The sequence below is a fragment of the Erpetoichthys calabaricus genome, chromosome 14, assembly GCF_900747795.2.
Source record: "Erpetoichthys calabaricus chromosome 14, fErpCal1.3, whole genome shotgun sequence".
NCBI lineage: Eukaryota > Metazoa > Chordata > Cladistia > Polypteriformes > Polypteridae > Erpetoichthys > Erpetoichthys calabaricus.
This window is the reverse complement of record NC_041407.2, coordinates 26,951,968-26,979,903: the sequence shown is the minus strand read 5'-3', so window position 1 is coordinate 26,979,903 and position 27,936 is coordinate 26,951,968. Positions and strand designations below refer to the sequence as shown.

At 46.7% G+C, this 27,936-nt stretch overlaps 2 protein-coding genes across 5 annotated transcripts in view; one reads left to right on the top strand and one right to left on the bottom strand.

Annotated features, from left to right (window-relative positions):
* The window catches only part of LOC114664781 (endonuclease V-like), a 100,128-nt gene extending 91,700 nt beyond the window's left edge, over positions 1 to 8,428 (top strand). Inside the window, exons 8-9 of one of the 4 annotated variants that reach the window (XM_028819047.2) lie at positions 2,452 to 2,513; positions 8,026 to 8,428. In XM_028819047.2, the coding sequence (XP_028674880.2) occupies positions 2,452 to 2,513; positions 8,026 to 8,092 (129 nt within the window). In that variant the 3' untranslated portion in view covers positions 8,093 to 8,428. Of the gene's footprint in view, positions 1 to 2,451; positions 2,514 to 8,022 lie in introns of all 4 variants that reach the window. The other 3 variants (XM_028819046.2, XM_028819045.2, XM_028819044.2) reach the window with 3 other exon arrangements.
* An 8,322-nt stretch (positions 8,429 to 16,750) lies between these two features.
* Positions 16,751 to 21,936, bottom strand: nptx1l (neuronal pentraxin 1 like). The gene is made up of 5 exons (XM_028819042.2): positions 21,416 to 21,936; positions 20,438 to 20,645; positions 19,954 to 20,198; positions 19,242 to 19,421; positions 16,751 to 18,981 (listed from the first exon to the last, which is right to left on the bottom strand). The coding sequence occupies exons 1-5, from the start codon at positions 21,863 to 21,865 to the stop codon at positions 18,760 to 18,762; spliced, it is 1,305 nt and encodes a 434-aa protein (XP_028674875.2). The 5' UTR covers positions 21,866 to 21,936; the 3' UTR covers positions 16,751 to 18,759.
* Between the last annotated feature and the right edge of the window lie 6,000 nt (positions 21,937 to 27,936).

Here is a 27,936-nt window from a genome sequence, read left to right as displayed (position 1 = left end):
GAGAGAAGTCGCAAAATCAACCGGAATGTTCAAGCAAATTATAGAAAAAAACCCGATCTAAATCCGTTAAGTAGTTCTCACTTGAAAAGCGGACAGGCAGACATTGGATTTTATATATTACCAGACATTAAGCCCGTTACAATATTGTGCATGGCACCATGCGATGTGCGGCGCGGCCCGGCGCATGCGCACCTCACCAGAAGACACACACACACACACGGACACCCTGGACGCACACAGGGGTTTTATTAAAGAGGATATATCGGTAAACCTTCAAAATAATGTGCAGTTAAAAGTCTCAACAGCATTCTCGGCATTTCTGGAGCTTAGTAGAGCCAGCTAACTATAAGAATCTTCGCCAAGCAGCTCTGAAAATGTCTGCTTTGTTTGGGTCTCCATACCTCTGTGAGTCTGACATGAATGTCATGAAATCAAAGTTCAGAACAAGACTGACAGACGAACATTTAAATGACTCCATAAGAGTGAACCTCAGTGGCTCCACTCCACCATACACCTGCCTCTCTTATTGACGTCATCTGACTAACTAAACAACACGTCACACATGCGACTGGACATGTGAATAAAGTGACACAGTGACACGTAACACAATGACAAATGAAGAAGTCATATCTGTGTATTTGGAATTGCATTGTGTTGTTTTGACAGCATTCATGTTGTAATTCAATAGTGTGAGATAGACTAGGAAATGCATACAGACATAACAAAATGCACTTGCAGGTGAACTAAATATTTTTAATACAAAATGTGAATTGTGGACACCAACATTTTGTAAATGTTCAGGCAAAACAAGCTTATTCAGTTTGTTTGGATTGAAAAAAGCTATGAGAATAAACGTTAGAAAACAGGAGTAGCTCTCGGCCATTTTCATTTTGTAAAAGTAGCTCTCAGGGGGGAAAAAAAGGTTGGAGACCCCTGCACTAGTGTGACAGATTCTCCTCTTCATTCAGGTAAGCCTGCAAATTGTTGCTAGGGTTAGAGATCATGTCTACCTCAGCTTTTCAAGTTGAGCTAAAGCCCGTAGAGGACAACTGTGAACTCACAGTCTCCAAGTCACTAAGCTGAAGCTTATCCAGTTAAGCTCCTTCCATCTGTGTGAGGATATAAAATAAAGAGGACCAGAGCCCTGAAGAAGTTTCGTGCTGATGACGGTAGTCTTGTGGAAACCTTGTGTTTCATTCCTTGTGCGTCTCCGTTACAATTCATACAAGTAGTTGCCTAACACCTTCATTTTTTACGTTTCCACTAGTGTTTGGTCGTCACTTTTATTTCTCCTCACAGACTGGGAGTCTAGTCAGGCCGGACGTTTGTTACAAGCAAACCATTCGGCACTCTCAGGCACATGCCTTGCTTTAAGCACTATAATTTAGAATGGTTGCACACTTTCTCCCAGACCTCGACTTTTGGCGTTGGCTGCTGCTGTTAACCAGTTTATCCTTCCTGGGAGCTGTCTTAATAAATCGGATGTTTCGCTGTCATAATCTGCAAATTACTGACATTAAGCTTGCCGTTAAAGGCACTTAATATGAAGCAATTGCTTCCAAACTTAGCACTAAACAATGTCTTTAACATAAACAGCGTGGCCTAAAGAGATTTTTTGACAGCACTGGGGAGTCATAACTTTGGTGCGTGCGGCACTGGGAAGCGATATAACAGCACTTTAAAACACGTTAAGCTTTTTCCCACTTGGTGCATTGTGTTTTTCTTTTTTTTTAACTGCCTGATGTCAGTATTTTAAAACAAAGAGCTGCTTGATCCTTATACCTTTTAAATATTTTTTGATTAACATTGGTGACCCCCAAGCCTCATTAAATCTCATGTTAATTGGAGATTTGAAATGATGGTGTGTGCATCAGTGGGCCTGGGATTAGACACACCATCCAGGGATGGTTCTTCAAGGGCATCCCATGTTACCAGGATGGGGTTTGGACCCTTCGCCACCCTTAATTGGATGTAAGTGGGCTTGTAAATGTTGTAAATATTTTATATTGTGATTTTCGGGCAAAATGTGCTTCAGAAATGGAAGCATTTCCATAGCCTAAGTGAACACTATGAAGAGGGTTTAAATACAGTTGCCACCTTCCTTATTGGTGTGTTTCTTGCCTGGCATTGGCACATCATCTATCTTTGACATGCAGTTCTGCCACTACACTGATTTCCACAGGCAGCTTATTCATCTTGCCGTGTGTACTAACAGAGACTGCATGTCTTGTGCAGATTCTTTATCACTACGGTGAAGATGACAGGAGAAAAACGAGCTGATTGGGAATCAGCATATCGCTCAGACGCCAGTGAGATCTAATCACTTGGCACACTGCCCCGGCCCGTGCAGTAGCAGCACATGAAAAACGATCAAGACTAAGAGTTTCCTGTGCCGCGGCTAAATGAGATCTAGTACATGAGCTCTCTAACCGCACTTTCTGCATTTTACAGGCTGACATCCGCTCCCGGGAGTTCTTGAGGAAGCACTTTTCCTGTGGAGAGCCCTCAGGAGAGTGAGTGTCAATCAACAGGATCCAAGGGTGGAGGGGAACGCTTGCCATGTCACAGTCAGTGCTGCTTCATCTAGATTTGTCTTCCCTCTGCTCCATTTCTTTAAATCTTTCTTCCTCTAGCTTTGTATCTCCAGTTTAATCACTTCCTAAGCATCTCCTGTGTCACTATTTCCTGGCTCCATCCTCCTCTCATAGCTCCCAGTGATCCTTTCCCTTTTGCCTAGGTATCAGTGCCACCCATCCTCTTATCGATGTCTTCTCCATGCTCAATTTCCCGGTATGTGCTTTCTCCCTTGTCTTGAGTGTCCCTTTTTTTTTTTTTTGTATAGTTTGGTGGGTACCTTCAATATTTTTACACACAGCCCCCTGACCCACTGTCTCTTCTTCTTTGTATAATCCCTCTCTCCTCATTTTGTTTATCCTGTCTCATAGTTATACTATGCACCCAGTCCTTATTTTCCAGGCAATCTACCCCTTTTCTAGTAATCACTACCCTGGCTACACTCACATTTCAATGGCTCCTGTGGTTTTTTGTTATTAATTTAGGTCACTTTTTAGAGATCTGTTTTTCTATTAAGGAGTCTTCTTCTGTTGCTCAGTTTCAAAAAAGCCAAATGAAATCCATCATGATTCATTAATGTGAAGATAGCCAATGGGGTGAGTACTTTTGATTGGTACTGTAGATGGATGGATAGATATGATAGGCATTATATAATAGACTAGCCATGTGCGGCCAACTACGTTGCACGTGTTAAAGTTGTCTGTGAAGGGCTCCCTGTTTAAACACGGCTGCCAGTCGTGAACTGGGCCCTTCGTCGCACAGCATTGTGATTTTTTATAAGGGAAACAAAATTACAAAACAAAACCCTTGGACACTGATTCGATAGGAACGGCCTACTCGGAATCAATGTCCGAATAGTAATTATGTGGTGGTGGAGGAGCATTTCTGCTTCTCTCCGTTCACAGTCTGTCTCGTTTTCACTCACGCTGTCGTTTCCTCTCACGATCTCTTCTCAACCTTTCTCCAGTCTCGCAGGTTGCTTTGTGGTAATCCAAAGAGTAAGGCGATATACAATGGTTATAAAATGGGGACACTTAGGTATCCAGGCTCTTTAAAGCATAAATAGGGATCACTTCACTGAAATGTGAGCAAGCCAGGGTACAACTGTGAGACGCGCAGCACTTGCCGGCTACAACGTAACAATAATAATGTCCAGAATGTGCTGTAACGTTGGCATTCATTTTACCCACTGTCTTTCTTTCATTCATATGTTACGTAGGCACGTACCTTTTATCTTCGGTAATCTCATTCTCTAACCAGGCCTCAGGAGCTAACCAGCGTAACACTGTCCACCACCCCTTTCGTTATTCCGGTACATTGTTGATATCCGTGAGTAACAGCAACGTACTAAACTGGTAGGTGGTCTACGCATGCATGGAATTCGCGGACAATCAAAGATCAAGATCCAAATGAAGATTATATATAAAGATTAGTTAATTTAAAGCACGACAATTTGTTTAGTTTGAATGTCTGTGTTTTGAGGTCTACATTCTTCAGTAGTATAAGCCTGGAGGAGATTCTTAATGCAAAGCCTATGTTTGAGCTGTCTCTCTGCTGCCATCTAGTGCTTCTTCTTCTAATTCATTCGCGGACAAACAAAGATCAAGATCCAAATGAAGATTATATGTAGAGATAGGTATGAAAGGCACTATATGATAGAAAGGGCACTACATAATAGACAGATAGATAAGAAAGGCACTATGTAACAGATAGATTAACAACTTAAACATAATTATAGTTGTATTAACAGAAAAAGTTCAATAACATGTATATAACGTTTTCTGTGGAACACAAGACATCATCTGCACCCCAGATTTCTCTAAATTTATCTAATTGAGTAATTATATGATGCAAATTCAATCTTCAGTTTGCTTTGAAGGAGTACTGTAAACATTAGTAGAGCATCAGTGGTTTGCATATCTTTATCCTTATTTCTTCTGTTTTTTAAAATTGCCATCTTGGCTTGACCTGACAAAAAATTGCTAAGTAAATGTTCTCTTTTACATTTTCTTGATATAGATATTCCAAAAATATAAAAGAGTTCTATTGAATACAATTCCTAAATCCATAAGCAATCAACAAATAGACAGACTGACTTTATTTCTCCTAAGGAAACATATCAGCTTTATACACAAGCTCAAGAAATATAATAAACTAGCTATTCCCTGCGGCGCCGCCCGCGTAGTAGTGAAACAGGACAAACTTTAAAAATCAATAAACAAAAAGGTATCGCTAGCTAAGCGGAGGCAAGTTACTCTCCAAAAACTCAGAGGTACACCGACTCCCCACTCCTGACGTCAGCCTCTCTCTCGGATTAGCGCAAATATATCGCTCCCGCAAGCGAACTATAATTCTTAGCGCGATGAGAGAAATCGCAAAATCATCCGGAATGTTCAAGCAAATCGTAGAAAAAAACCCGATGTAGATCTGTTAAGTAGATCTCTCGTTCGCTAGCTAAGTGGATGTAAGATACGCCCCGAGGCTGGCGTGTGAGTGAGGAGGGCCTTGGCCCACTGCTTTTCTCTCTGATTCGCGCAAATAAATCGGTACCGCAAGCGAACTTTGATACTTCGTGCGATGACAGAAGTCCCAAAATCAACCGGAATGTTCAAGCAAATTCTAGAAAAAAAGCAATTTAAATCCATTAAGTAGTTCTCTCGTGAAAAGCAGACAGACAGAGAGACGTTGACACAAAAGAATTACAAAAAAGAAGAAAACGTGGCTTATGATAAGAGAGCGGCCACAGTAAGGCACTATAAAGGTGTATTGCCGTTGGTATAAAGGAGCCCTGGTAGAGTTTCTTGACACACTTCTGTTGAATAATTCGCTGGCTACAAGTCCTTAATGTTAGTGTGTCAGTTCGTCGTATTACTTCCTTTTCTTCACTTGGCCCTTCCTATGTCACTAAGCTGGTTCCGTGTTTAATTTCAGGTAAATTCCTTTGACCAACTGTAACATTTTGAGACTTTCTTGATCCCACGTCACATACAAGCTGTGCCAACTTGGTAATGCCATCAATGAGGCCGTGATAACAGCAGGGTCACTAATTGCTCTCTGCTTGTGTTGTAATGCAGATGACCTGATTTTAAATGCAGCATTGTGTATCCCTCCGATTTCAAACATGCATGGCTGTCTGTCTTATACAAAGCTTATTTATTGGCGCAGTGGTTAGATTCAGTTTTCTGGGGTTGATCATCTCGCCCCTAGTGTGTGCAGTTTGTACCATCCATGAGTGCCTGTGTGAGGTTTTTCTCCCACAAACAAAACTGTGCCACCAGTAAATGGACCAGCACCCCATCCAGATTGTGTCCTGTCTTAACCGTAGTGTTACTGGGATGGGCTCCTGCCCTGACTCCCAACAACACTAAATTCATTTGAGGATGCTACATTATGGTGGTGAATTGTGTCAAAACAAATCTTGAGTCACCACCAAGAGTCAAATGTTGACCAGCAGAAGGGGTCTTTATTGAAGATACTTGATCAAGGAGACAGAAACATGGGGGCTCGGTGCCCTCTGTGATAGTGTGCCTACTATACCTTGACATTGAGCTGAGTATATACTGTACGGGCAGGGTCTCTAAGAGCCCTTGTGACTGTCACACAGGGGGTTCATAGACAACATTTAGCCTTGACTTTTAGCAAACTTATTCAGGCATCTGCCAGGTTCCACACAAGAAACAGGGAGGCTTGATTAATGACCTGGAGTCTAACTTCTTCTTTTGGCAGCATACATGGCTTTAACTTCTTCTTCTTTTCAGTTTTAACTGAGCTGAAAATAAATCATAAAGAACATTAGGTCAAGAGTAACTCACTGCTGCTTCAGCCTTATAATTAACGTGCTTCACTGAAAGGCACTATATTAGTACAAGTCAATGCAAAATAATGAGACAAAATCCATAGTAGTGACAGACACTGAATGAAAATGGTGTGATAGCAACATTGCACAATTGAGAAAAAACGGTATAGGCTAAAATAATAAAGCTTTACAAGACCAAACAACAGCGTGTTAAGTAATGGAGGCTAGACCAGGTTAAAAGACCTCAATTTTTGTGTGAAACAGAATTATAAGAGCACTGGTGACACTGCACTGTGAAAGAGTTCTACAGACGTTGGAAGAAACGGTTGTAGTGTGGTGCTTGAAATAAACTGAAAAATGACAGTCGCCCTCCGTGTCTCCAATGAGAGTTAAGTGTGCAAACGTTCACCACTTTATATGTACAGGCGGCGCCTTGTGTACCAGTCTTCATTATACTGGGGGAAAACATGGAAAGAGACCATTAGCCTGCTTTTGGTGGTAGTAGAAAAAGTGCCATTAGTTTGCCAGGCCTGCTGCCTTATTACAAGTATCCGTGAACGCCAATCCCAGGCTTTTCCCCCCAATCCCCCCTCATTCTCTTGCTCTCTTTCTTCTCCGTTACTTGTATTCTCAGTTGTCTTTGTTCCCCTGTGCTACCAGAACACTTCCATAGCATGGCCCCTGTCCCTGTGCCCTATCTATTGTCTCGTCATGTCCCCGGTCTTCCCTGGCCCCACACCTCCTCATTCGCCCCCCCCCAGCCTCCTGTGCTCCCGTTCCATTCTTCTCGGCCATCACCTCCCTTTACTTTGTTCTCAGGCTCCGCCTCTTTTCCATGTCGCCGTTGCCTCCTTTTGCTCACTTTCCTCGTAGCCCCGCCCCCCCCTCATGCTGCCGCAGTCACAGATGAGTTTCGGCTCCGAACAGAAGCAAAAAATCTTCTGCAGGATTTCCCCATAAATAATAAATGATTTGCTGTGCTGCAAATGTTTCTTCTCAATTAGAGCCGAGCCACTGTCAGAAAGTGCCATCTAGAGTGCACGCTTGGGCTGAGCAGCAAGGGGGGAGCGTATGGGAGGGGGGTCTGTGCTGAGGGGCTGGTGGAAAGAGCCGCTTCAGGAAAGCAGGAAAGCCTGTTAGACAAAAGAAGGAGAGAGAAAAATAAATTGAAAATTTGATTAAGGGGGGGGGTTGTGGGTGATCGAGGGTCTTACAGAAAGGAAAATGTTACCAGAGGAATCAGAATCGGCATTAACGCTGCTGCAGTAATCATAGCCTGAGCTGCCAGGCAGGCAGCAGTGGAAAAGAGCGCATCCCCTCATTCCTTCATCATCCCAGCGGCGAAAGCTATGAGGGGCACACGCTGGGAGAAATTGTCTGCTACATTACCTGAGGTGACTGCGACTTCACGCCCATTACTGGCCGGCCCGTGTATCCTGCCTGTCCAGCAGATCCCCATCATTTCACTCTCTGCCAGCCCACTAGTTGCCTGTCCTAGTTGTGCCCTTCAGCCCTCTCATTTTCACTTTTCGCTCTACTTCAGATTGAGAACACTTTATTGCCAGTATGTCGCTGTTTCTCACCACAGGAGCAGCAATGACTTCTCATTGTATTGATTTTCTAGCTAGTTCACTTTTTTTTTTTTTCTCCAGCAGCTCTTCTCAGGATGCTCAGAATGTCACCGAGCACAAACCAAAGAGTGACCCTCAAGAGGAGAGCTAGCCCTTCCAGCTGCTTCCCAGTTGTGAGAAGAGGATTTGTGGAACTCGGGGCTGTCTGAGTGGACTGTGTGTCATGGATAGGAAGCTACTGCACCTGTGTGCCAATGACCAGTTCATGCTGCCCACCTACCGTACCAATGGACAAACCACTGAGGGCAACTGCTGACCATCAGCCCTCACTTTTGCCTTTTGTGGATCACAACAGTCCTGTCTTTACTAGTGAGTGGGGATGACTTGCTGGGCTGGGAGTTGTAATTAAAATGTTTCCAGTTATGACCACTGATAGGCCACTTTTGATCTCGGACCGACCACAGCCCACCTCTACTTGGATCGCCAACACAGTGCCATAAAAAGTACTCACCCCTTGGAAGTTTTCCCCTTTATTGCTATACAACATGAACAAATATACAAATCCCAGTGGATCTCATGTGTCCTCATTCACACAGATCAGCAGAAAAAGACTCCTTAATGTCAAAGTGAACACAAATGTCTTAAAGTCGGGTGTTGAAGTTTTGGTATTAAAAGGACTTTTTGTGCTGATGAATGTCATGGAGCCTGACAGAGAGAAGCGGGTTATTATATAGCATGTATGTCCTGCTGGCGGCGAATCTATCATATAGTGCCATTCATATCTATCTATCTATCTATCTATCTATCTATCTATCTATCTATCTATCTATCTATCTATCTATCTATCTATCTATCTATCTATCTATCTATCTATCTATCATATAGTGCCATTCATATCTATCTATCTATCTATCTATCTATCTATCTATCTATCTATTATATAGTGCCATTCATATCTATCTATCTATCTATCTATCTATCTATCTATCTATCTATCTATCTATCTATCTATCTATCTATCTATCTATTATATAGTGCCATTCATATCTATCTGTCTATCTATCTATCTATCTATCTATCTATCTATCTATCTATCTATCTATCTATCTATCTATCTATTATATAGTGCCGTTCATGTCTATCTATCATCTATTATATAGTGCCATTCATATCTATCTATCTATCTATCTATCTATCTATCTATCTATCTATCTATCTATCTATCTATCATATAGTGCCATTCATATCTATCTATCTATCTATCTATCTATCTATCTATCTATCTATCTATCTATCTATCTATCTATCTATCTATCTATCTATCTATCTATTATATAGTGCCATTCATATCTATCTATCTATCTATCTATCTATCTATCTATCTATCTATCTATCTATCTATCTATCTATCTATCTATCTATTATATAGTGCCGTTCATGTCTATCTATCATCTATTATATAGTGCCATTCATATCTATCTATCTATCTATCTATCTATCTATCTATCTATCTATCTATCTATCTATCTATCTATCTATCATATAGTGCCATTCATATCTATCTATCTATCTATCTATCTATCTATCTATCTATCTATCTATCTATTATATAGTGCCATTCATATCTATCTATCTATCTATCTATCTATCTATCTATCTATCTATCTATCTATCTATCTATCTATCTATCTATCTATATAGTGCCATTCATATCTATCTATCTATCTATCTATCTATCTATCTATCTATCTATCTATCTATTATATAGTGCCATTCATATCTATCTATCTATCTATCTATCTATCTATCTATCTATCTATCTATCTATCTATCTATCTATCTATTATATAGTGCCATTCATATCTATCTATCTATCTATCTATCTATCTATCTATCTATCTATCTATCTATCTATCTATCTATCATATAGTGCCATTCATATCTATCTATCTATCTACTATATAGTGCCATTCATATCTATCTATCTATCTATCTATCTATCTATCTATCTATCTATCTATCTATCTATCTATCTATCTATCTATCTATCTATCTATCTATTATATAGTGCCATTCATATCTATCTATCATCTATTATATGCCATTCATATCTATCTGTCTATCTATCTATCTATTATATAGTGCCATTCATATCTATCTATCTATCTATCTATCTATCTATCTATCTATCTATCTATCTATCTATCTATCTATCTATCTATCTATCTATCTATCTATCTATATCTGGCCCTACGGTTCATGAGGCTGATCCTCCAATTAGCTGTGAACCACCCAATGTCACTGAGATTGCACAGGTGGTGAACCAGCTGAGGGGAGGAAAGGCTGCAGGGATCTGTGGTATCCGGGGTGAACTTCTCCAGGCTGGTGGTAAGGATGTCCTCCTGGCATTACAAGCAATCTTTGCTTCCATTTGGGAGACTGGCATCATCCCAACTCACTGGAAAACGGGACTTGTCGTCCCTATCTGGAATGGGAATGGTGATCATCTAGACTGCAGCAATATAGGGGGTAACACTGCTCTCAGTGCCAGGTAAGGTCCTTGCTAGGGTTGTCCTCAATAGGATCCGTGATCACTTGCTCACCTACCAGTTCCTGATTTTACACCTAAGAGGTCTCCTATCGACCGCATCCTGGCACTGAGGGTTCTCATGGAGCGCAAACATGAATATCGGCAGAGTTTCTTTGCAGTCTTTGTCGATTTTCGCAAAGCGTTGGGCTCAGTTGATCGAGCTGCCCTGTGGGACATCCTGAGGGTTCACAGGATTCCCTCGAGGTTGCTGGATATCATGGCCAGCCTGTACACTGGTATTGTAAGTGCTGTGCAGAGTGGAGGCAGGACCTCTGTGTTTTTCCCAGTTGACACTGGGGTTCATCAGTGGTGTGTTCTGCTCCTACTCTGTTCAATGCTTGTATGGACTGGGTGTTAGGCAAAGTCGTGGGGTCCAGCGGCTGCGGGGCATCTGTTGTTGAAGAAAGATTCACGGATCTTGACTTTGCTGACGATGCTGTGATCTTCATGGAGTCAATGGAGGCTCTGATCGGGGCACTTGAGAGACTGAGTGAGGAGTCTGAGTGTCTGGGCTTGCGAGTGTCCTGATAAAAACCAAAATCCAGGCCTTTAATGACCTCTTGGGCACGGCCATCATCAGTGTGTCTGTCTGCAGAGAGAGTGTCGACCTCGTCGAGAGGTTTACTTACCTTAGCAGTGACATTCATGTCTCTGGTGACTCTCCCTATGAAGTCAGTAGACGGATTGGGAAAGCATGGGGGTCATGAGGTCGCTGGAAAGGGGTGTGTGGCACTCCCAGTATCTATGCAAAAGGATGAAGGTCCAAGTCTTTAGAGTCCTGGTGCTTCCTGTCTTGCTATATGGTTGTGATACATGGACACTATCCAGTGACCGGAGATAAAGACTGGACTCCTTCTTTAGTACTGTGTCTCTCCGGAATATCCTTGGGTACCGTTGGTTTGACTTTGTGTTGCTCATGGAGTCCCTAATGAGGCACATTACCTGCATTGTGAGGGAGCGTCAGTTACGGCACTACAGCCATGTGGCGCATTTCCCCCGAGGGTGATCCAGCTCATAAGATCCTCATTGTTGTGGACCCAAGTGGCTGGACCAGACCAAGGGGTCAACCATGTAACACCTGGCTGCGGCAGATAGAGGGTCATTTTTGGAGGTGGGACTGGACTGCGTGTCTGCCTGGGGGATTGCCAACTGGGATCCTGAGTTGTTTCATTGTGTAGTGGGTGGAGATGTGAAGAAAGGGTTCAGTTTTGGGGGATTATGGGAAAATGGAAAAGAGGTGAGGAGAGAAGAGAACGGCCTCAGAACTATGGGAGTAAGTTGATAGGCACAGAGCAGAGAGCTGGCAAGCACAGAAATCTGGAGAAATGGTGCACAGAGTTCAAGCTGGCCTCTCCAGATTGGTAAGGAAACGGGTGGCAAAGCAAGGAACAAGGTGGCGGAGGCATTTTCCACTTTGCAAGGGTCTGGTTTCACATTCCTGTTAAAGAATCTTTTTCTGCTTCATCTCAGACTAGACAAATTAAGTCCGCTGTGATTTAACGTTTTATAACAATAATGGGTAAAGTCTGCCAAGGGACTGAGTACTTTTTAACAGCGCTGTATGCTGGGGGTCTTGGTCTTTTCCCTGAAGGTGCTCTTAATTGCTGCATTGTGGTTCACAGTCAGTATGAAACATTGGAAAGTGAGGTGGAATATTCTAGACCAGGAGCGACATCCCTACGGGGAGCCAGATCTCAGTGGGAGTTTGCGGAGCTGAGCCGTAATTAAGCCAGTTAGTGTATAGATATAAATAGAGGAGACCTTCATGGGCCCAGGCGTTTGTGCAACAAAGACCTGGGATGACCTGTAAGGACGAGTAATGGGATGGTGGGGGGGGGCAGTGATTCAGATCTGAGAAGCTCAAGCGAGTTCGTCAGGCCATTGTGTAATTTCAAAGGGTTTAAGTAAGCACCACACCCCTCTCTTGCCGCCTCGGTGCCCGTGACGCTCTGCCCTCCAACCTCCATTGCCAGGCTTCTCATCAGACAGCTGCTCTCAGGTGAAAATGGGTTTCTTAGCAGGTGTGAATGATCACCATGGAAACAGTGGCACAGCATCAGGCAGCGTCTCAAGTCCACCAAGGTGGTCTGCAGTCCGCTTGAGCAGGAGACGCTAAGCATAATGAAGCTCGGACTCCAAGTCGGTGGCATTTCCCAGCACCCTTAGTTACCCTTATTAGCACCCCTGAAGGTTCTGACTGTTGGTCTAATTTCTTCATCACCTTCTCTCCATCTCCCCATCTTCAGTTAGAGCTTTACAATCAGCCCAGCAAATTCAAATCACAGAATCAATGACTTCCACGTGTTGCCCACCAGTCAAACATGTGCCACCTATACTGGATGGACAGGCACTCACTGTGGCGCTCGAATGCCAGCCACGCTGCACCATTGTCATTGTGGTGACTAAGCTGGCAGCGAGCAGAAGCAGCTTGGACAGAAGAGCGTTAGGGACACCTGTTGTAAGTGGGCACACCCTGGGGGTTTGGAATTGATGAAGGGCACTTGGAAATGAGGAGTGGAGGGTCCACTGCTACTGAATTGCCCAGGAAGGTGGGTACTGTCTATAAGTAACAGTACATGTGTGTCCAGTCAGTGACTTTGTAAAGACGTTTAAACTAAATGTCCACCTTCAGTTGCTCAGAGGGACCGCACCCACCCAGTAGGCTGGTGGGCCTAAGCAGCCTAAAGCTGCAGTGGGTCCTGGAGGAGGAGTCGCTGGCCGAGGGTATTGGCAACTTAAGTACAGAAATACTTTGGTCTCTGCACATGCTAAGTGCTGAATGCTGCCAGTCTAAGGGCTCGCAGGAGTGGGATGAGAAGAGCTAGACTTAGTCTGGGGGGCTGTTAGCGATGTCAGGCCCCACAAAAGAACCGCTACTAATGGCTTCCTCCTCATCCTCACAACATGTTGGCCATTCAGCGACACCAGGATGTCATTGGCGTGTTTTTTATGTTGTCACAAACCGAATGTAAAACATCGCCAGCATGTTTTTTTTTAATAGTACTAGGGGGCTCTGACCTCTGCTCACTTCGCTCGCCAACCCCCGTGTAGGCCCTACGGATGGCCGACCCACAAGGCTTTGCACTTCATCGATGGGTGCCACTAAATCATTTCTCGTCGGTTTACTTGACTGCTCGCTCAACCACTGTGCCGTACCTCAAGTCTGCCTGGTGTGGGTGGCAGCAGTCGGTCAGGGGCGCTCAGTGGGACACTAGGTGGGCAGAGCTGATGTTCAACATGGACCACTCCCGTCCTGCCTCGTGTGGTCCCACCCGGCTCTTGCTGATGTTACGACAAATTTCTGTGCAGCCCATCATCTTGGGTCACCACAAGACAAACCCACTCAAGTCAACACCCCACAATTGTCTGTTTGAAGCCCACTTTGAGTTCTGTATTGAATCGACTTTCCTCTTAACATCCAAAGACCTTCCATTAAGTCAAGTGCTTCGTTTTGTGCAGTGGGTGGGCATCCTGTCCTGGAGTGATACCCGTTGTGATACCCACAAATGGAGCAGGAAGCAAAGCACCAGCATGTAACAAGTTGGGAGCCATATTGAAGAAGCACCCACCATCTTTAGAGCGCTATTTCAGATGATGCCACTAGAGGGGGCAATACAGTGTGTCTAGCTGGTGCTTTGAGAATGGCAAGATGTGTACCAGGAGCATGGCATGGCATGGCATGAGCCTTCTGAGCCGAGGTGATTGTATTAGGGGCCTGCCGGACATGGAACCTGCTAGAAAAAAAGACAATGGTCTGCTCTGTAATGCAGTGGCAACGAAGTGGCACGTCCGGTCTAACGATGCCCTTTGCCAGTCCTCTTTAGAAATGAGTTAATGTGGCTGGATCTTTTGAAACTACTCAAAGACCACCACGTCGAGTACGACCACCAATGTGCAGCTTCCACCTGGAGGATGTGACGGCGGCCATTTTTGCATTGGTACACTCATTAGCTATTAAGTGGTAAAGGGGGTGAGAGAGAGAGAGTTCATTAATTAGGGGGCTAGGATGACTAGACTGTGGTGGGCACACCCTGCCCTGGGGTCTCTTGTGTTAGGACCTCAGTTTTACGTCTCATCTGAAGGACGGCACCATTTGTGCAGCTCAGTGCCACACACGGACCACAACTGAGCACAGACCCAAGGTTAGCCACACCAACCGTCTTTTCCAGGATGGTATCCCCTCCAGGTTCCAGCCTGGCCAAACCACGGTAGTCTTGAGGTGGATGGCGTATTCAGACCTACTGTACTGGTGAGCTGGGAAGAAGGGCTTCTGAGTAACGCGGTGCGAGTCGGACCCCGCTGGACGGCTGTGAGGTTCTACCTCTGCCTTTGTGCCGAGCCTACAGTTTCAATTGTTGTTCACCCAAGCATTGCATTTTGAATTTCGGACCCTGATGTGAGGGAGGGGGGTCAGCATCTACAGTACTGGCACAAATCCCCCCCTCCAGCTGAAGAGAAATGGCGAAACGCGGCCTTGAAGAGTAAGCAGCAGCAGCGGCGGAGTGAGTGAGTGAAGCCCACATCTCCAGAGACGCACGTCTCGCTGTGTGAGTATTTGTTCCTCATTAAAGTGGTATTTCATTAATTTATTATTCTTATTTCCTGACCGTTTCAATCTCTATTTATAGCCATCCATTTTCATGCCCGGTTGTCTCCTTCAGGGCCGCAGAATCTATATCTGGATTCCAGTAGAATTGATTTGATTGTTTCTGCTCATTTGTAACTGTAATATTTTTGTGTAAATATCCCGTGTCATATTCTACATTTTTAATGCGCCAGCTTTGCCAATAAATCCCTCCTGAATCCGAGCAGCATGCCCGGTGAGTGAGAGCGACGGGCAAAGGAGACGCCAATGGGGGGCCTCGAGGCCACAAGGGGAGACCCAGAATGCAGTTTGTGTAGGAAAACGGGGACTGCGGCCATCACAGGGGCTCGGTGGGCCAGAAGATGGACGGATGGAAGTGTAACTCACTTGGGACAGCTGGAGGCCATCCCAGAATTTAGCAACGGCAATCCAGCTACCCTGCATGGCTCTGGGTGGACCACCCACACAGAACATGGGGGAGCTCAGACGTGAGCCCTGTTGTGACCCTGCAGTGCCACCACCGTGCCACCCCCTCATCTTTAAATCCTGCTACCTGATGGATTCTCGTTTGATATTTGCATTAGCATTGTATGGCACCCTGGGAGGACCCACCATTTGCACCTCATTCTGCACCCACCCACGCTTCGGCTCTCATTATAACCCCAAGGGTTTCACGTCTGCCATCCACAAGCCCACTCGTAAGCCGGCGCATTAAATGCGAGGCACTATAGATCACAAAGGAGGGACGCTGCAAGCCATCGAGAAGAAAATGTCCGCACCGCTTCCAGTACAGAAAAGCGAGTGTGTAATAGTCGAGGTGGTCCCCTGAGGCGCTTGCTGGAACTCTGGCTGCCAGCGAGGCGCCTTTAGTCTCCATCTTGAAATCAAAGCAGAAGCGGACCCCCCCCCCCCCACCCCGAAGTGATATTAAAGCCCCTGCCTCCTCCTTACCTAAACGTGCGTCTAAGACTTGATGGCCTCATTCCTCTTCTGTGTCCAAGAAAGTGATTTGGGGGGGGGGGGGCCCACCGCAGTGTGAAGGGCACAGTCGTGTGACCACCAGCTTTGGCTTCGGCCAGGAAATAATCAGGTACGTCGTCAACCCAGCAGAGCAGCGGCTGCACCGCGAGTCCTTGAAAGATGACACCGCGGGGGTCATTGACGTCCACTGGGCTTTAGGAGCCGTCACTCAAGGAGGCTGAAGCCCACCGGTGAGTGCTGCCATTTCACGTGGCATTAACCCTCAGTTTGGGCTTTGCCCTATAGAGACGGGGTGGGCTTTGTCCCACTGAAATGAAAAGGCAAAACAAGAATGTTGTTACTGGGAATGGCAGGCTGCTTCCACCCAAATGTAATTCCAGTGGAGGACCACGGCGGGGGGGGTTTGGGGGCATAAAAGTGGCAACCTGTTTTTGAACATTCAAGTTTGAATCCCATTCAGCAGGCTCAGTGCTCAACAATAACACCTAAAAGACTTTGGGCCGCAAGACCTGAGGTTCAAATCCCACTCCCGACACCAGCAGCAAGCCACTTGCCCCCCCCCCCCTCGGATGAAGGCCAAGTGAGTACTAGCTGATCTAATGGAAAGGAAATAGAGAAGCGGGTACGGGTTCAAGAAATCAAACGCCACCAGCTGATGTATCACAATTTTATTAGAAAAATTAGATTTCTTGCTCTCTGGGTGTCGCCATGCGTTGAGCAAATAACAATGGAGTAAAAAACCCTCCCGGGACCGTGAGAGAGGTGGCCCGCCGGCCTCGCATGCTGCAGCACACACCACATTCCAGGCCGGGCCTCTGGGCACAGCTACTGGAGTCATTGGTACAAGAGCGATGAAAAAGAAAGCAATGAAGAAGAAGAAGAAGAGAACAGGAAAGAAAGCACACCTCCATGTCGAGCTGACGGGAGCAAAAAACTTGAGTTCAGGCCCAAGGCACTCAGGCATTGGATTTTTTGTTGGCAATTAAACTTTGCACATCGAGGCGCAAAAGCAAAGAAGAGAAAATGTGAACAAAACAAAATAAATAAACCAACAAAGCCCCTCCCATGCAGTGGGCACAAAAGACTTTGCCCTCAGGGGGTCACAGTTTATTCACAGTGTGGGCTTCTTAAGCCAGCCAGGCAGTGGTGATATGAGGTCCATGAAGTCATTGCCAGTCTGTATTTTGGAATCCTGGGTCAGTGCCAGTCTGGGGTGAAAGGTCCAAACGGATGCCAGTCCATGATAGTGAGATTTTAAATCAGTGCCAGTCGTGGTGTGATGGAGACAGCAGTGGTCCATGCTGAAAAAATTACAGGTGAGTGCCCCTCTGCGTTGATGAGGTCTTATCAGGTTGTTGTCAGTCTTTTATAGATGGCAATAATCTGTTATGACGTGGCAATGCCTGTGCCAGTCTGTCATAGGTCAGTGCCATTCAGAAACAGATGCCAGTCCGTGATAGTGAGATCTCAAATCAGTGCCAGTTGTGCTGTGATGGAGACAGCAGCAATCCATGATGACAAAATTACAGGTGAGTGCCCCTCTGCGCTGATGACATATCACGTTGGTGCCAGTCTTTTATGATCACAGCAATCTGTTGTGAACATGTTAAAACATGTGCCAGTCTGTCATAGGTTTGTGCCACTCTGGGGTGACGTCGAATTGGACATAGACACAGTTGTCACTACATCATGATAAAAACTAAAGTCCATGCCAGTCTGAGGTGATGGAAATTTGGGACAGCAGCTACCCAAAATTATGGGCATGTGCCAGTCTGCACTGATGAGGTCTCTCAGGTTGGTGCCAGACTTTTATGATGGCAACAATCTGTCATGACTGGGTTAAAACATGTGCCAGTCTGTAATGGGTTAGTGCCACTCTGACTCAATGGAGGATTGGGCACGGTCACAAATAGATGCCAGTCCAAGATAGTGAGATCTCATGTCAGTGCCAGTCTGATGTGATGGTGACAACAGCAGTCCGTGATGACAAAGATTCTAGCTGTGTGACCATCTGCACTGATGACCTTTCAGGTTGGTGCCAGTCGATTATGATAGCAGCAATCTGTTAATGACCGCATCAAAACATATGCCAGTCTATTACAGGTTAGTGCCACTGTGGGCCAATGGAGAAAAAAAGGACAATGTCACAAACAGATGCTGGTCCGTGATGGTGAGACCTCAAGTCCATGTCAGTCTGAAGTGAGCAGTCCATGATGACAAAGCTATGGATGTGTGCCCATCTGCACTGATGATGATGTCTCAGGTGGGTGCCAGTCTTGGATGACCATGTTTAAACATGGTCCAGTCTGAGGAGATGGGAGCCTCAGGTCAGTGCTGGTCAACAAGCTTGAGACCGTCGGTCTCACAGGTCCCACATCAGTGCCAAGTAGGAGATGGCCTGGTCTCGGCTTGAGTCGTCCGATGAAGCGTAGCCTTCCCTGTACTGTGAATGAAACTGCCCGCAGCGGCAGCAGCGCTTAGAGTACGGATGCCCAGCAGTTGTTAAAGTCTGGCAGACTTTCCAAAAATGATTTTTTTTTTTAACGCCAAAAAGTGATGAACGCAAGTCACTTTGATTTCCCTTCCTTCGGTTATCCAATAAATTAAAACAAAAAAGGGATGCCGGGTAAGTGCTGTCCGGTTTGCGAGAATGGCGAGTCGCCTAGTTGATCTGACGGCACGCCTCGAATGTCCATTTGGTAGCCCCACCGTAGATGTCGATATTGCTTTCTGACCAGGAGATGACGTTCCCTACGAGAGCCTTGTTGTTGCAGGTGGCCAGATTGTAAATCTCCCCAGGTGACAGCTTTCTGTCCCAGATATTGAAATTGGCGAGCTCTCCCACGAAGGCTTGGGTGGCATCAAATCCCCCGCCCAGAGTGTCCTGTAAAAGAAAAGCGATGGGAGTGTGGAGTGGTCAGAACAGCTTGGACACATGGAACGTTGCCATCCTCTCTATGGCAACCCTGGCTCAGCCCCCCAAAATATGTCAGCCACCAAGCAACACTCACACCCACCCACACCATCAACTTAACTTGGTGGATTTTTGGGAGGTTTCCACATCATAACCCCTCTCTAGTATTTGGAGCGCCCCCTTTAATATCCTGCTCTGCAACTCATCAAGAAGACAGACCATCCACTCACCTGCTCCTGGCCCAAGACCAGTACTCCCAGTGGCTTGATGGGATGGTAGGGGGCCAGATTCTCCCCATTGCCTCGCATCATGCCATCTTGAAATGCCTCCCACACACCATCTCGGGTGGTCCAAGTGACGCAGATGTGATGCCATTTTCCGTCATTAATGATGAAGGGCAGCTTCGCCACCTATGAGCAATGAGAAGCATGACGTCAAAGTGGGGGCGCCTCTCGTTTGAAGCCCCCCGCTAACGACGGGTCCCGCGCGGAGGCTTAGCCCTGCCGGATTTCTTGATAACGAATCTCGTGGGCGCTTCATGGCACCGAGCCGAGACTTTTCTCAGCGTGAAGCTCCGCTGAGCCTCCTCCCTCCATAGCTCAGATTTTCAAAGTCTCGCACTTATTAATCAATCGGAGTTTTGAGTTTGCTGTTAGGCGTATTTTAAATCGAATAGCAGGGTCCCTCGAGTTATTTTATGTATGTTAAATCGCATAACGGGGGTCCAACGTAAGGTTTAATGCCCGTTGATCCAGCTTTATAATTTGGACATTGTCATATTTCAGTTATTAATCGGGGCGCAGAGACTGGACTGGTCAGCCAATCACTAGCCGCCTTCTCTCACGTGCCTCCTTCTTTAGCGCGGCTATAGTGCCCCGATGCAGGCGTGCGCACGCGCACAGCTCACCCGCCCCGCCTCACCTCCCCTCCGCCACCGCTTACCTTGTCGTTAATGAGGATCTCCATTGGGTTGTTCCCCCACTCGATGAGCACAAGTTCGTTGGTCTGCCCCGGCACCGCGTACGAGAAAGGGGTGCCGACACCGGGGGACGCGTTGGATTTAATCCACATACACACGGTGAAGGCGTACATCTCGGGCAGGCTCTTCTTCACTTTGGCGTACATGTAATTGGTCCGCAGCGGGAAGGTCAGCTGGAATTTATCAAGTGGCCTGTTGTCCTTCTGACCTGTAAATGGACAGCAAAATGTTAAATCACCTGTAACGACCCTGCCTTGCGGGAAGATGGCCAGGTGTTCCCAGAGCTGCAGTGTGCGTGAAGGTGCGTGCGCACCTCGAGATCTGCTTGGAACACAAGCACTGGGGATTATCAGAGGTGTGGGTGTGGGAGTGGGAGTAGTAATTAATATGACAACTGTACCAAATTCTAGTAAGTTGGTTTACACCAAACGTCTGGCCAGCACTCACCCTTCTCCAAATCGCTTATCCTCTGGTGCAGCGAGGTGAGTGTCGACTCCACTTTGCCCCTCTGCTCGGTCTCGTTTCTCAAGCCGGGCTTCCCTTCTTCCAAACTGTTGACCCGGGACAGAACCTGCCTTTCCAGGTCGTCGATCTTGCTCTGCAGGAGCTCCTTGAGGCTGTTCGCTTGCGCCGATCCGTTATTCCTGCTCATTGGCTGCAAGACAAGAGGAGAGGGAAAAAAAAAACACCGCAGCGTGAGGACGGGACGTTCGACTCCGTGCCACGCAATGCCACTCCGCGCCGCTCGGGATTCTTCTGTCCGAAAGGAGATTAACTCGATTAGAGCTTATCGCCTCCGCTCGTTGCATCAAGGCTCTAAATTTGTTGGAGATAAGTCGGCTGTCCTCTCATGGATGTGTTTACCCTGAATCGCGGGTTCACATCAAAGCTGCAGTGGAAAAAAAAAATCTTTTTACAGGGGGCAGCCTGTCCTCTTCCGTGTCGGGATGATCGATGACAAGAGTAAACTGCCTGCCAGCCCCGGACCCGCTGCGACACCTTTAAATCCCCGTTTATACCTCCCACGATTTCTAGTTTGTGGCGGTGGGAGAAACGAAATGTATAAGCAGTCTCCTCGTTTTTATTTCAAGGACAGGATTCCGCCAATCCTAGCTTCAAATTCAATGCCCACCGAACACTCGACATTGTCATCCTCTGGCCCATGACCCCATCACACTCCCAAATGATCTTTCTTTTGAAATTCATCCTCGTAAACTGGAAAGGCACCCTAGTACAATCCACCCCCCCCCCCCCAAAAAAAAACCACTTACCTGTCCGATTATAATTCGGGTAAACTGAAAACGCGCGCGCCCCTACACACCTCCCACCTGAATTTTTACTCCGTGAATCTCCAGCCCAATTCCTTCATTTTCAGGACCCACTATGCCTCTGGCAGCATTGCCCTTTCTGTCCGTGCCCACTTACCTCCAGGTTTTCGAGCCGCTGCTTCAGTGACTGTAAAGTTTGCCCCAGTTGGCTTAACGTTTCGGCCGGTGCCCGCGATACGTCCCCCATGGTGTTTTTGGAGGATCCCGTTTCCTTCCTCCTTGAACCCGCTTTTGCTTCTCCCGGAACGGTCTCTGTCATACTCTGGCTCTCACATCGGCTCAGTTTGGCAGTCAGCTCTTTGATCGTCTCTTTTTGGTTCATGATGGTTTCCTTCTGCTGCAGGACAGTGTCCCTCAGCTGCATGACCGTGTTCTTCAGGTCCTCGGCCAGCCCGCTGTTCTGCATCGTCGCGGCGCACATGTCCATGTTCGCGGGAACAGAGGTGCAGATGAAGCGGGTCTGTCCAAAATCTTGGCATGTGCCCTCCAGGAGCAAGAGAGCCAGCAACGGAAATCTGAGGGGGAACGAGCGCATAGTCGCCCGCATGCGATTTTATCAGCAACCGTCTCTGTCCACTCGAGCGGAGATGCGCTACTCGCCGCACACCGCCTCTTTATATAGCGCGCTGCCGAAGGCAGGAATCCCACTCTGATGGATCTGACGCCGCCTACTTAAGGTGGACGGCTACGGGAAAGCGTGGCAGGTGGCGTGCTGCGCAGGCGCTTTTCACCGAGAGATCTTAAGAGAGAGAAACCCCGCGTGTGAAACATTAATTGCATCCATAAGAAAGCGTTTATCAGCACTTCCTGCTCCTAGGGATCGAGCATGCGGGACTCCGTTTGCACCGCCGCCACCACTGCCCCCCCCCCCCCCCCCCCCCCCCCCCTTGTCCCTATCAGCCTCCTTTTTACGTGCTTTGCTTTGTACCCTAAAGGGTTACGTTATATAGTATGTCAGCGGCTGAGGGATCCATTATCTGCAAGAGCCGACTCGTAGAGGCACGATGTTGTAGCCTCCTGTCAGTGCCGCATCGCAAGGAGAGCGGGAAGTCACCGGGGGTCCGGGATGAGTATGTAGGTCACCCACGACGGGACTCACGAGATGCTGTGTCCATCAGAGCGCTTCTTTAGAATTGTCAGCAGCATCATTAACATAATGCGGTAATGGGAAACAAATCACCGGACGGAATCGGAACGGCGCAGGTGCGACAGACGCAGTGCAATAAAGAGAAAGCGACGAAAAGTCTCCTCCTTCATAACGGCCCATCAATGGGGAACCCCGCGGAGTCGCACGCACCCGCTCGTGCCTCGCGACGGGCCCCTCACTGGACGGCTCGGCCCCGCGGGGTTTCCTCTCACACTCCGGTCCAGCGAGGGAGGGGTCAACAGGAAACAAAAGAAAATTCATGGAGTTTGCACTACGGCGCTCTCTTTGTGTGTGTGTGTGTGTGTGTGTGATCTGGGGGTCTCAGGGTCACATGGCTACTCACTCCTCTTCTAAAGGGGTTTCCAGTCCCTGAGCCCCTGCAGAGAATAGCTGGAGCTCTTATTGCAGCAGCAGAACCCTGTAACTGTTAGTTGCATAATCACTCCTGGGGGCTTCCTAATGAATATTTATGAAAGAGAGAAAGAAGCTACTTTGGGGTCATCCCTGGCAGGCAGGCAGAGTGCTCAGCATCCTTTACCTGTATCTGCAGCAGAGCTCCCGCCTCCTTCCCGAGCCCCTGCGTGGGAGTGGGGGGTGCAGCTGAAGCCATCTCCAAAGATTTCTTTTGTGCAAAAGATGGCACTCAGGTTTCTGATTCTTACTGCCAAGGCTCTTGCACCAGAATCCGTGTGTGCGCATCGGTACAGATTGGCTCCTGGGCCCCATGCCCGAGGCTGCAGAGCAGTGCCAGTGCTTATCAGTTATTGGAGTCACTTTGAACATTTTTTGTTTTGCTGTCAGCATTAAATTCAGGACTCTGGGCTCTGAATGTGGCACATGTGGTGGCGGGTGCACAGGGACTCTGATCCTGCTGCGGAGGCGCCCATACACACTATGCCCTGACTCCCGCCACCTTTACATACACTGGACTTGGTGATTAGATAACCATCCGTCCATTTTCTACCACTTACTCAATCTGATATAATGATGCCCAGGCGTCCGTTTTCGCCACCCAGTATGCCCTGGATCTGCCCCAAGTTCCCCCCAAAAACACCTTTCCAGGGAGGCAGCCTAATGAGATGTCTGAAGCCCCTCCTTTCAGTGTGGAGGAGCAGCAGCTCTACTTTGAGCCCCTTCTGAATGTCTGCACTCCTCACCCAGAGTCCAAACACCCTTCGAAGGAAGCTCCATTTGCACAGGGACCGAATTGCCTGCAACAGCAAGCCTGGTACCCCATACTCCCAAAGCACCGCCAACAGGAGACCCCAAGGGACATAGTCCTATGCCTTTTCCAAGTCCACACATCATATGTAAACTAGTTGGGCATACTCCCATGAACCCTTCAGACCCCTGCAAGGGTAAAAAGCTGGTCCAGTGTTCCACAACCGGGACAAACTTCTCATTGTTCCTCCTAGATCAAAGGTGTGACTAACAGCCGGACCCTCCTTTCTAGAACTCTGGCATAGACCTTCCCAGACAAGGCTGACAAGTGTGATCCCCCTGAAGTTGTAACGCACCCTCCGGTCCCCTTTCTTAATGATTATCAGCCTACAGGAATGAAATGCTGCTCTTGCCGCCCACATTCCCGGAAGGGTCTGGACCTCACGCATGCTGCATGAAGCCAGCTCATTCCTTGCAGACGTGCTGACCGTGGCCCCCAGATGTTGCTGCTAATGGCCAGCCTGAATGGATTCATTAAGGGCCAACAGAGTTAAGGCTCGCCTTCTTACTTCTCTGCCCTTTTTTTTTTTTTGTGTCCAATCTGGGCGCTCGGTGATCAATTGCATGTGAGACATCATAATTAAAAGAAAAGATGTAGCCGTCGTCTGAAGCAAAAAATGAATCCGACGGATATGGCTTTCTAGAAAAATGATTTCGAAAGCCAGCTCGTGTTTTATTAACCAGCATCATTTGATTTTTCTGTCCAATCTGAGTCATTGTAGATTAACACAATACATCACAGTCCCCTCCAGTGCGAATTCACACCAGAGAGGGAGTGAGAGTGTGGGAGTGTGTGTGAGTGTGCGTGCAGTTAGACTAGGAGGTGTGCCTACTCTCACACCGGGCACCTAGGCAGTCACCCAAGACATCTTCAAATTACTCTGAGCTCTAGGGACAGAACAACGTGGAGAGCACAGGGTGGGCAGAAAGACGAGAAGGAGACAAAAGATGGGGACTACAGGGATGGAGGCAAGTCATGAACAGCCAGGTCCCAAGACGGAGGTGAGCAATAATGTGTGGTGGTCACTGGCAAAGAGAAATGGAGGAGTTATGGACCAGAGTAGCACAAGTAATGGACAGGAGGTGTAGAAGCAAGTACAGGACTGCAAATCAGGGATACAGAGAAGACTGGGCACCACAAATGGAGGCAGGCAGGGTTCCAAATGGGGGCTGAAGCCGAAATAGTGAAGGCAGGGACACCAAGGTCTGAGATAAGTGGACAAGCAGGTGAGAAAACATGGGTGTAACAGAGATGGAGACAAGCAATGAACTGCCAGGTCCCCAAGACGGAGGTGAGCAATAATGTGTGATGGTCACTGGCAAAGAGAAATGGAGGAGTGGTGGACCAGAGTGGCATGTGTGTCCATCTCAGGGACAAGTGATGGGTTTAAGAAGCAAATGCAGAACTGTGAATTAGGGACACAGAGAAGAGTGTAAACCACAGTCTGAGACAAAAAGGGTGCGCTGGCCAAACAATGAGGGCTGAGGCCTGAGAAAAGAGAACAAGCAGGAGATAAAACTTGGAGCCTGCAGAGATGGAAGCAAGTAATGATCTGCCAGGCCTTCAAGACAGAGGTAAGCAATAATGTGTGATGGTCACTGACAGAGAGCAATGGAGCGATGGACCACAGTGGCACAACTAATGGAGAGGAGGTGTAGAAGCAAGCTGTGAAATAGGGACACAGAGAAGACTACACCACACTTGGAGACAAGCAGGGTGCTCTGGCCAGACAAGGAGGGTGGAGGCCTGAGACAGAGAAGTGCAGCACCTGAGTGACAGAAGCAACCATCGAAGTCTGAGGTTAAGAAACAGATAGAGAAGTGTAGATCTCCAAAAGCGAAAAGTGGGACAAATAGAGCATTTGAAGACCCCAGAGATGGAGAAGTGTTAAACTCAAGAACCAGACAGACAAAGGCATGAAATACCTGAGAGGTCTACACACCTCAAGACATTTTACAAGAAAAAATAAGAAGGGTTAAGAAGCAGAGACCGACTAAGAAACACAATGCTCCAAGGGGAGAGACAGAATAGTGCAACACCCAAGAGCTGGAGATGGATAGAGAAACGGAAAGACCAAGTGACAGCGACAGCGAGGGAAGCATATGGTTCAAGCTGCAGAGAGACATAGACATGTAAGGCCTGAGAGATGAAGATGGATGGAAGTGTGAGGTTCAAGAGGCACAGACAGAGAAATGCTAGGTACACGTACTCATAGGTGACAATAATGACCCTATAAATCTATAGAGATGTGTAAGGAACACTACCAGTGGTGCAGGGCCCAAGAGGCAAAAGTCCACAGGGGCTGAGAAGGGTAAAGCCGTATGTGTCTCAGACAAGTCGGAGGTCTGACCCCAAGTAGCAAGGGTCCCAGGATTAAAAACAGGAAAAGAGGTAGGAGGCAGAAAACAGTAAGGACCCCCCAAAACAGAGGCAGGATGCCTAGGCATGTTTAAAGAATATGTGGCAGCATTCTAAACGACAAGACTATGTCTGAAGATCAAACAAGATCAAGCCGGTAAACTCACTGAACACAAACTGAACCGGGTGCTCCCTGTGTGGAGTTTGTATGTTCTCCTCCTGTTTGCTCAGGTTCCATCCTGGTGTTCCTGTGTCCTCCCGCTATCTGGAGATGAGCAGGTTAGGTGAATTGGTGATATTCATTGGGATGGTTTCCAGCTTCCCCATGACCCTGCTCTGGATATAGTAGGTTTGGGAAATGGATTGGTGTTTGTAGAACGTCGTGAAGCCATTTTTTCTCCCAAAAGTGCCCAACTGTCATTTTAGACTTGACCCATAGCCTTGTGTTCTGTAAAGTAGGCACCTCTTCACAGAGCAACTACCTGTTAGAAGATGGGCAGAGTAGGAGGCCTGGGAGACTGGACAGGTAAATAAGGGCCAGTTCAAAAACCAGTGATGAGGTGTGGGGCCCTGAAGTAGAAACGAGCAGAAGAAAGCACATTTCAGCCAGAGTGGGTTTCCTGGCTTATGTTTGTTCTCACGTTTAGTACCTTCTTTGTTTATTTTAATTTACCGTATTATTTTTCATGTGTTTATTGTAATTCTGTATTTTTTGTTCATTTTGTCTTGATTACCTACTATTTAGGGTCTTATGTATTTTGCGCAGTTCTCTTGTGTTCCTTGTACTGTGTGGGTGGAACTCTAAGAGGCGGGGCCACCATCCTGATGTCACTGCTGAAGGACCGCCCTCAGCCTTTATAGTCTGAAGATGAGAGTGGACCCTTCAGTGACTCGTTGGAGTGGGCTTCACAGTGAGGACTGATGTACTGGACTCGTGCTTCTCTTTTGTGGATTTTGTTTTTTGGATTCTGATTTGGGACTTGTTTGCTTCGACAAACCCTATTTTTTTGTCTTCTTTTGCATTTCTTGCCATTTTCATTCTTCTTGTATTTTATAAATAAATAGCTTTGTTTTTAAAGATTTTGCTTTAATCTACTCCTTTCTGGCCAGAGGCATTTTGTAATACCAGTCCCTACAAGAGCATGTTTTTGGGATATTACAGATGTTTTGAACTTTTGAAGCCAAAATCCCCTTTTAGGCCAAAACCAGCCAGTGGAAATATTGGGGTCAGGTTACCTTAGGTGTGGCTTTTTCTGGGCAGGTTAGGGAAGGCCCTGGCCTGTTTTATGGGGCTTTTAGAGACCTCATTCTCTTTTTGTTATTAGAGTGCTCTTGATTCATGACATCTACAGATGTCCAGAAGGCCCAACCAGTAACTACTTCCAAGGAAGAACCCAGAGATAACTTCAGGCCTCCTTTCTAAAGCCTGCTGAGCTGAGTGGCTTGAAGTTAAACCAGTGACCTGGGAGCGACAAACCCCATGCTGCTTGACCACTATTGTTGAGATGTCTAATTTTTATAAATGAATTATGTCTTTTCTGACTGTATTGCTGGACATATATCTATGGGATCTCAGGATTTCATGTGCAAGAATCTCAAATATTTGGTCAGAATTGGTGTATTTAGCTTTTTTTAGAAGAATATATTTTGTTCACATTTTGCCAGGACACCATTTTGCTTTCTCGATGGGCACTGATTTTTTAGAGCCATTTGTATTAGCCATTTTCTTGACAGCGTTTCCCAGAATACACTGCAATGCAACCATTTGTGATGTCATCAAAGCAACAGTTTTAGGGTCTTCCCGGGCAGTCTCGTGTTACCCAAGTTTGATGGATAAACCCTTGTTTTGCTATGATAAGGAATATTCAGTTGTTTCCCTTCCCAGTTACTG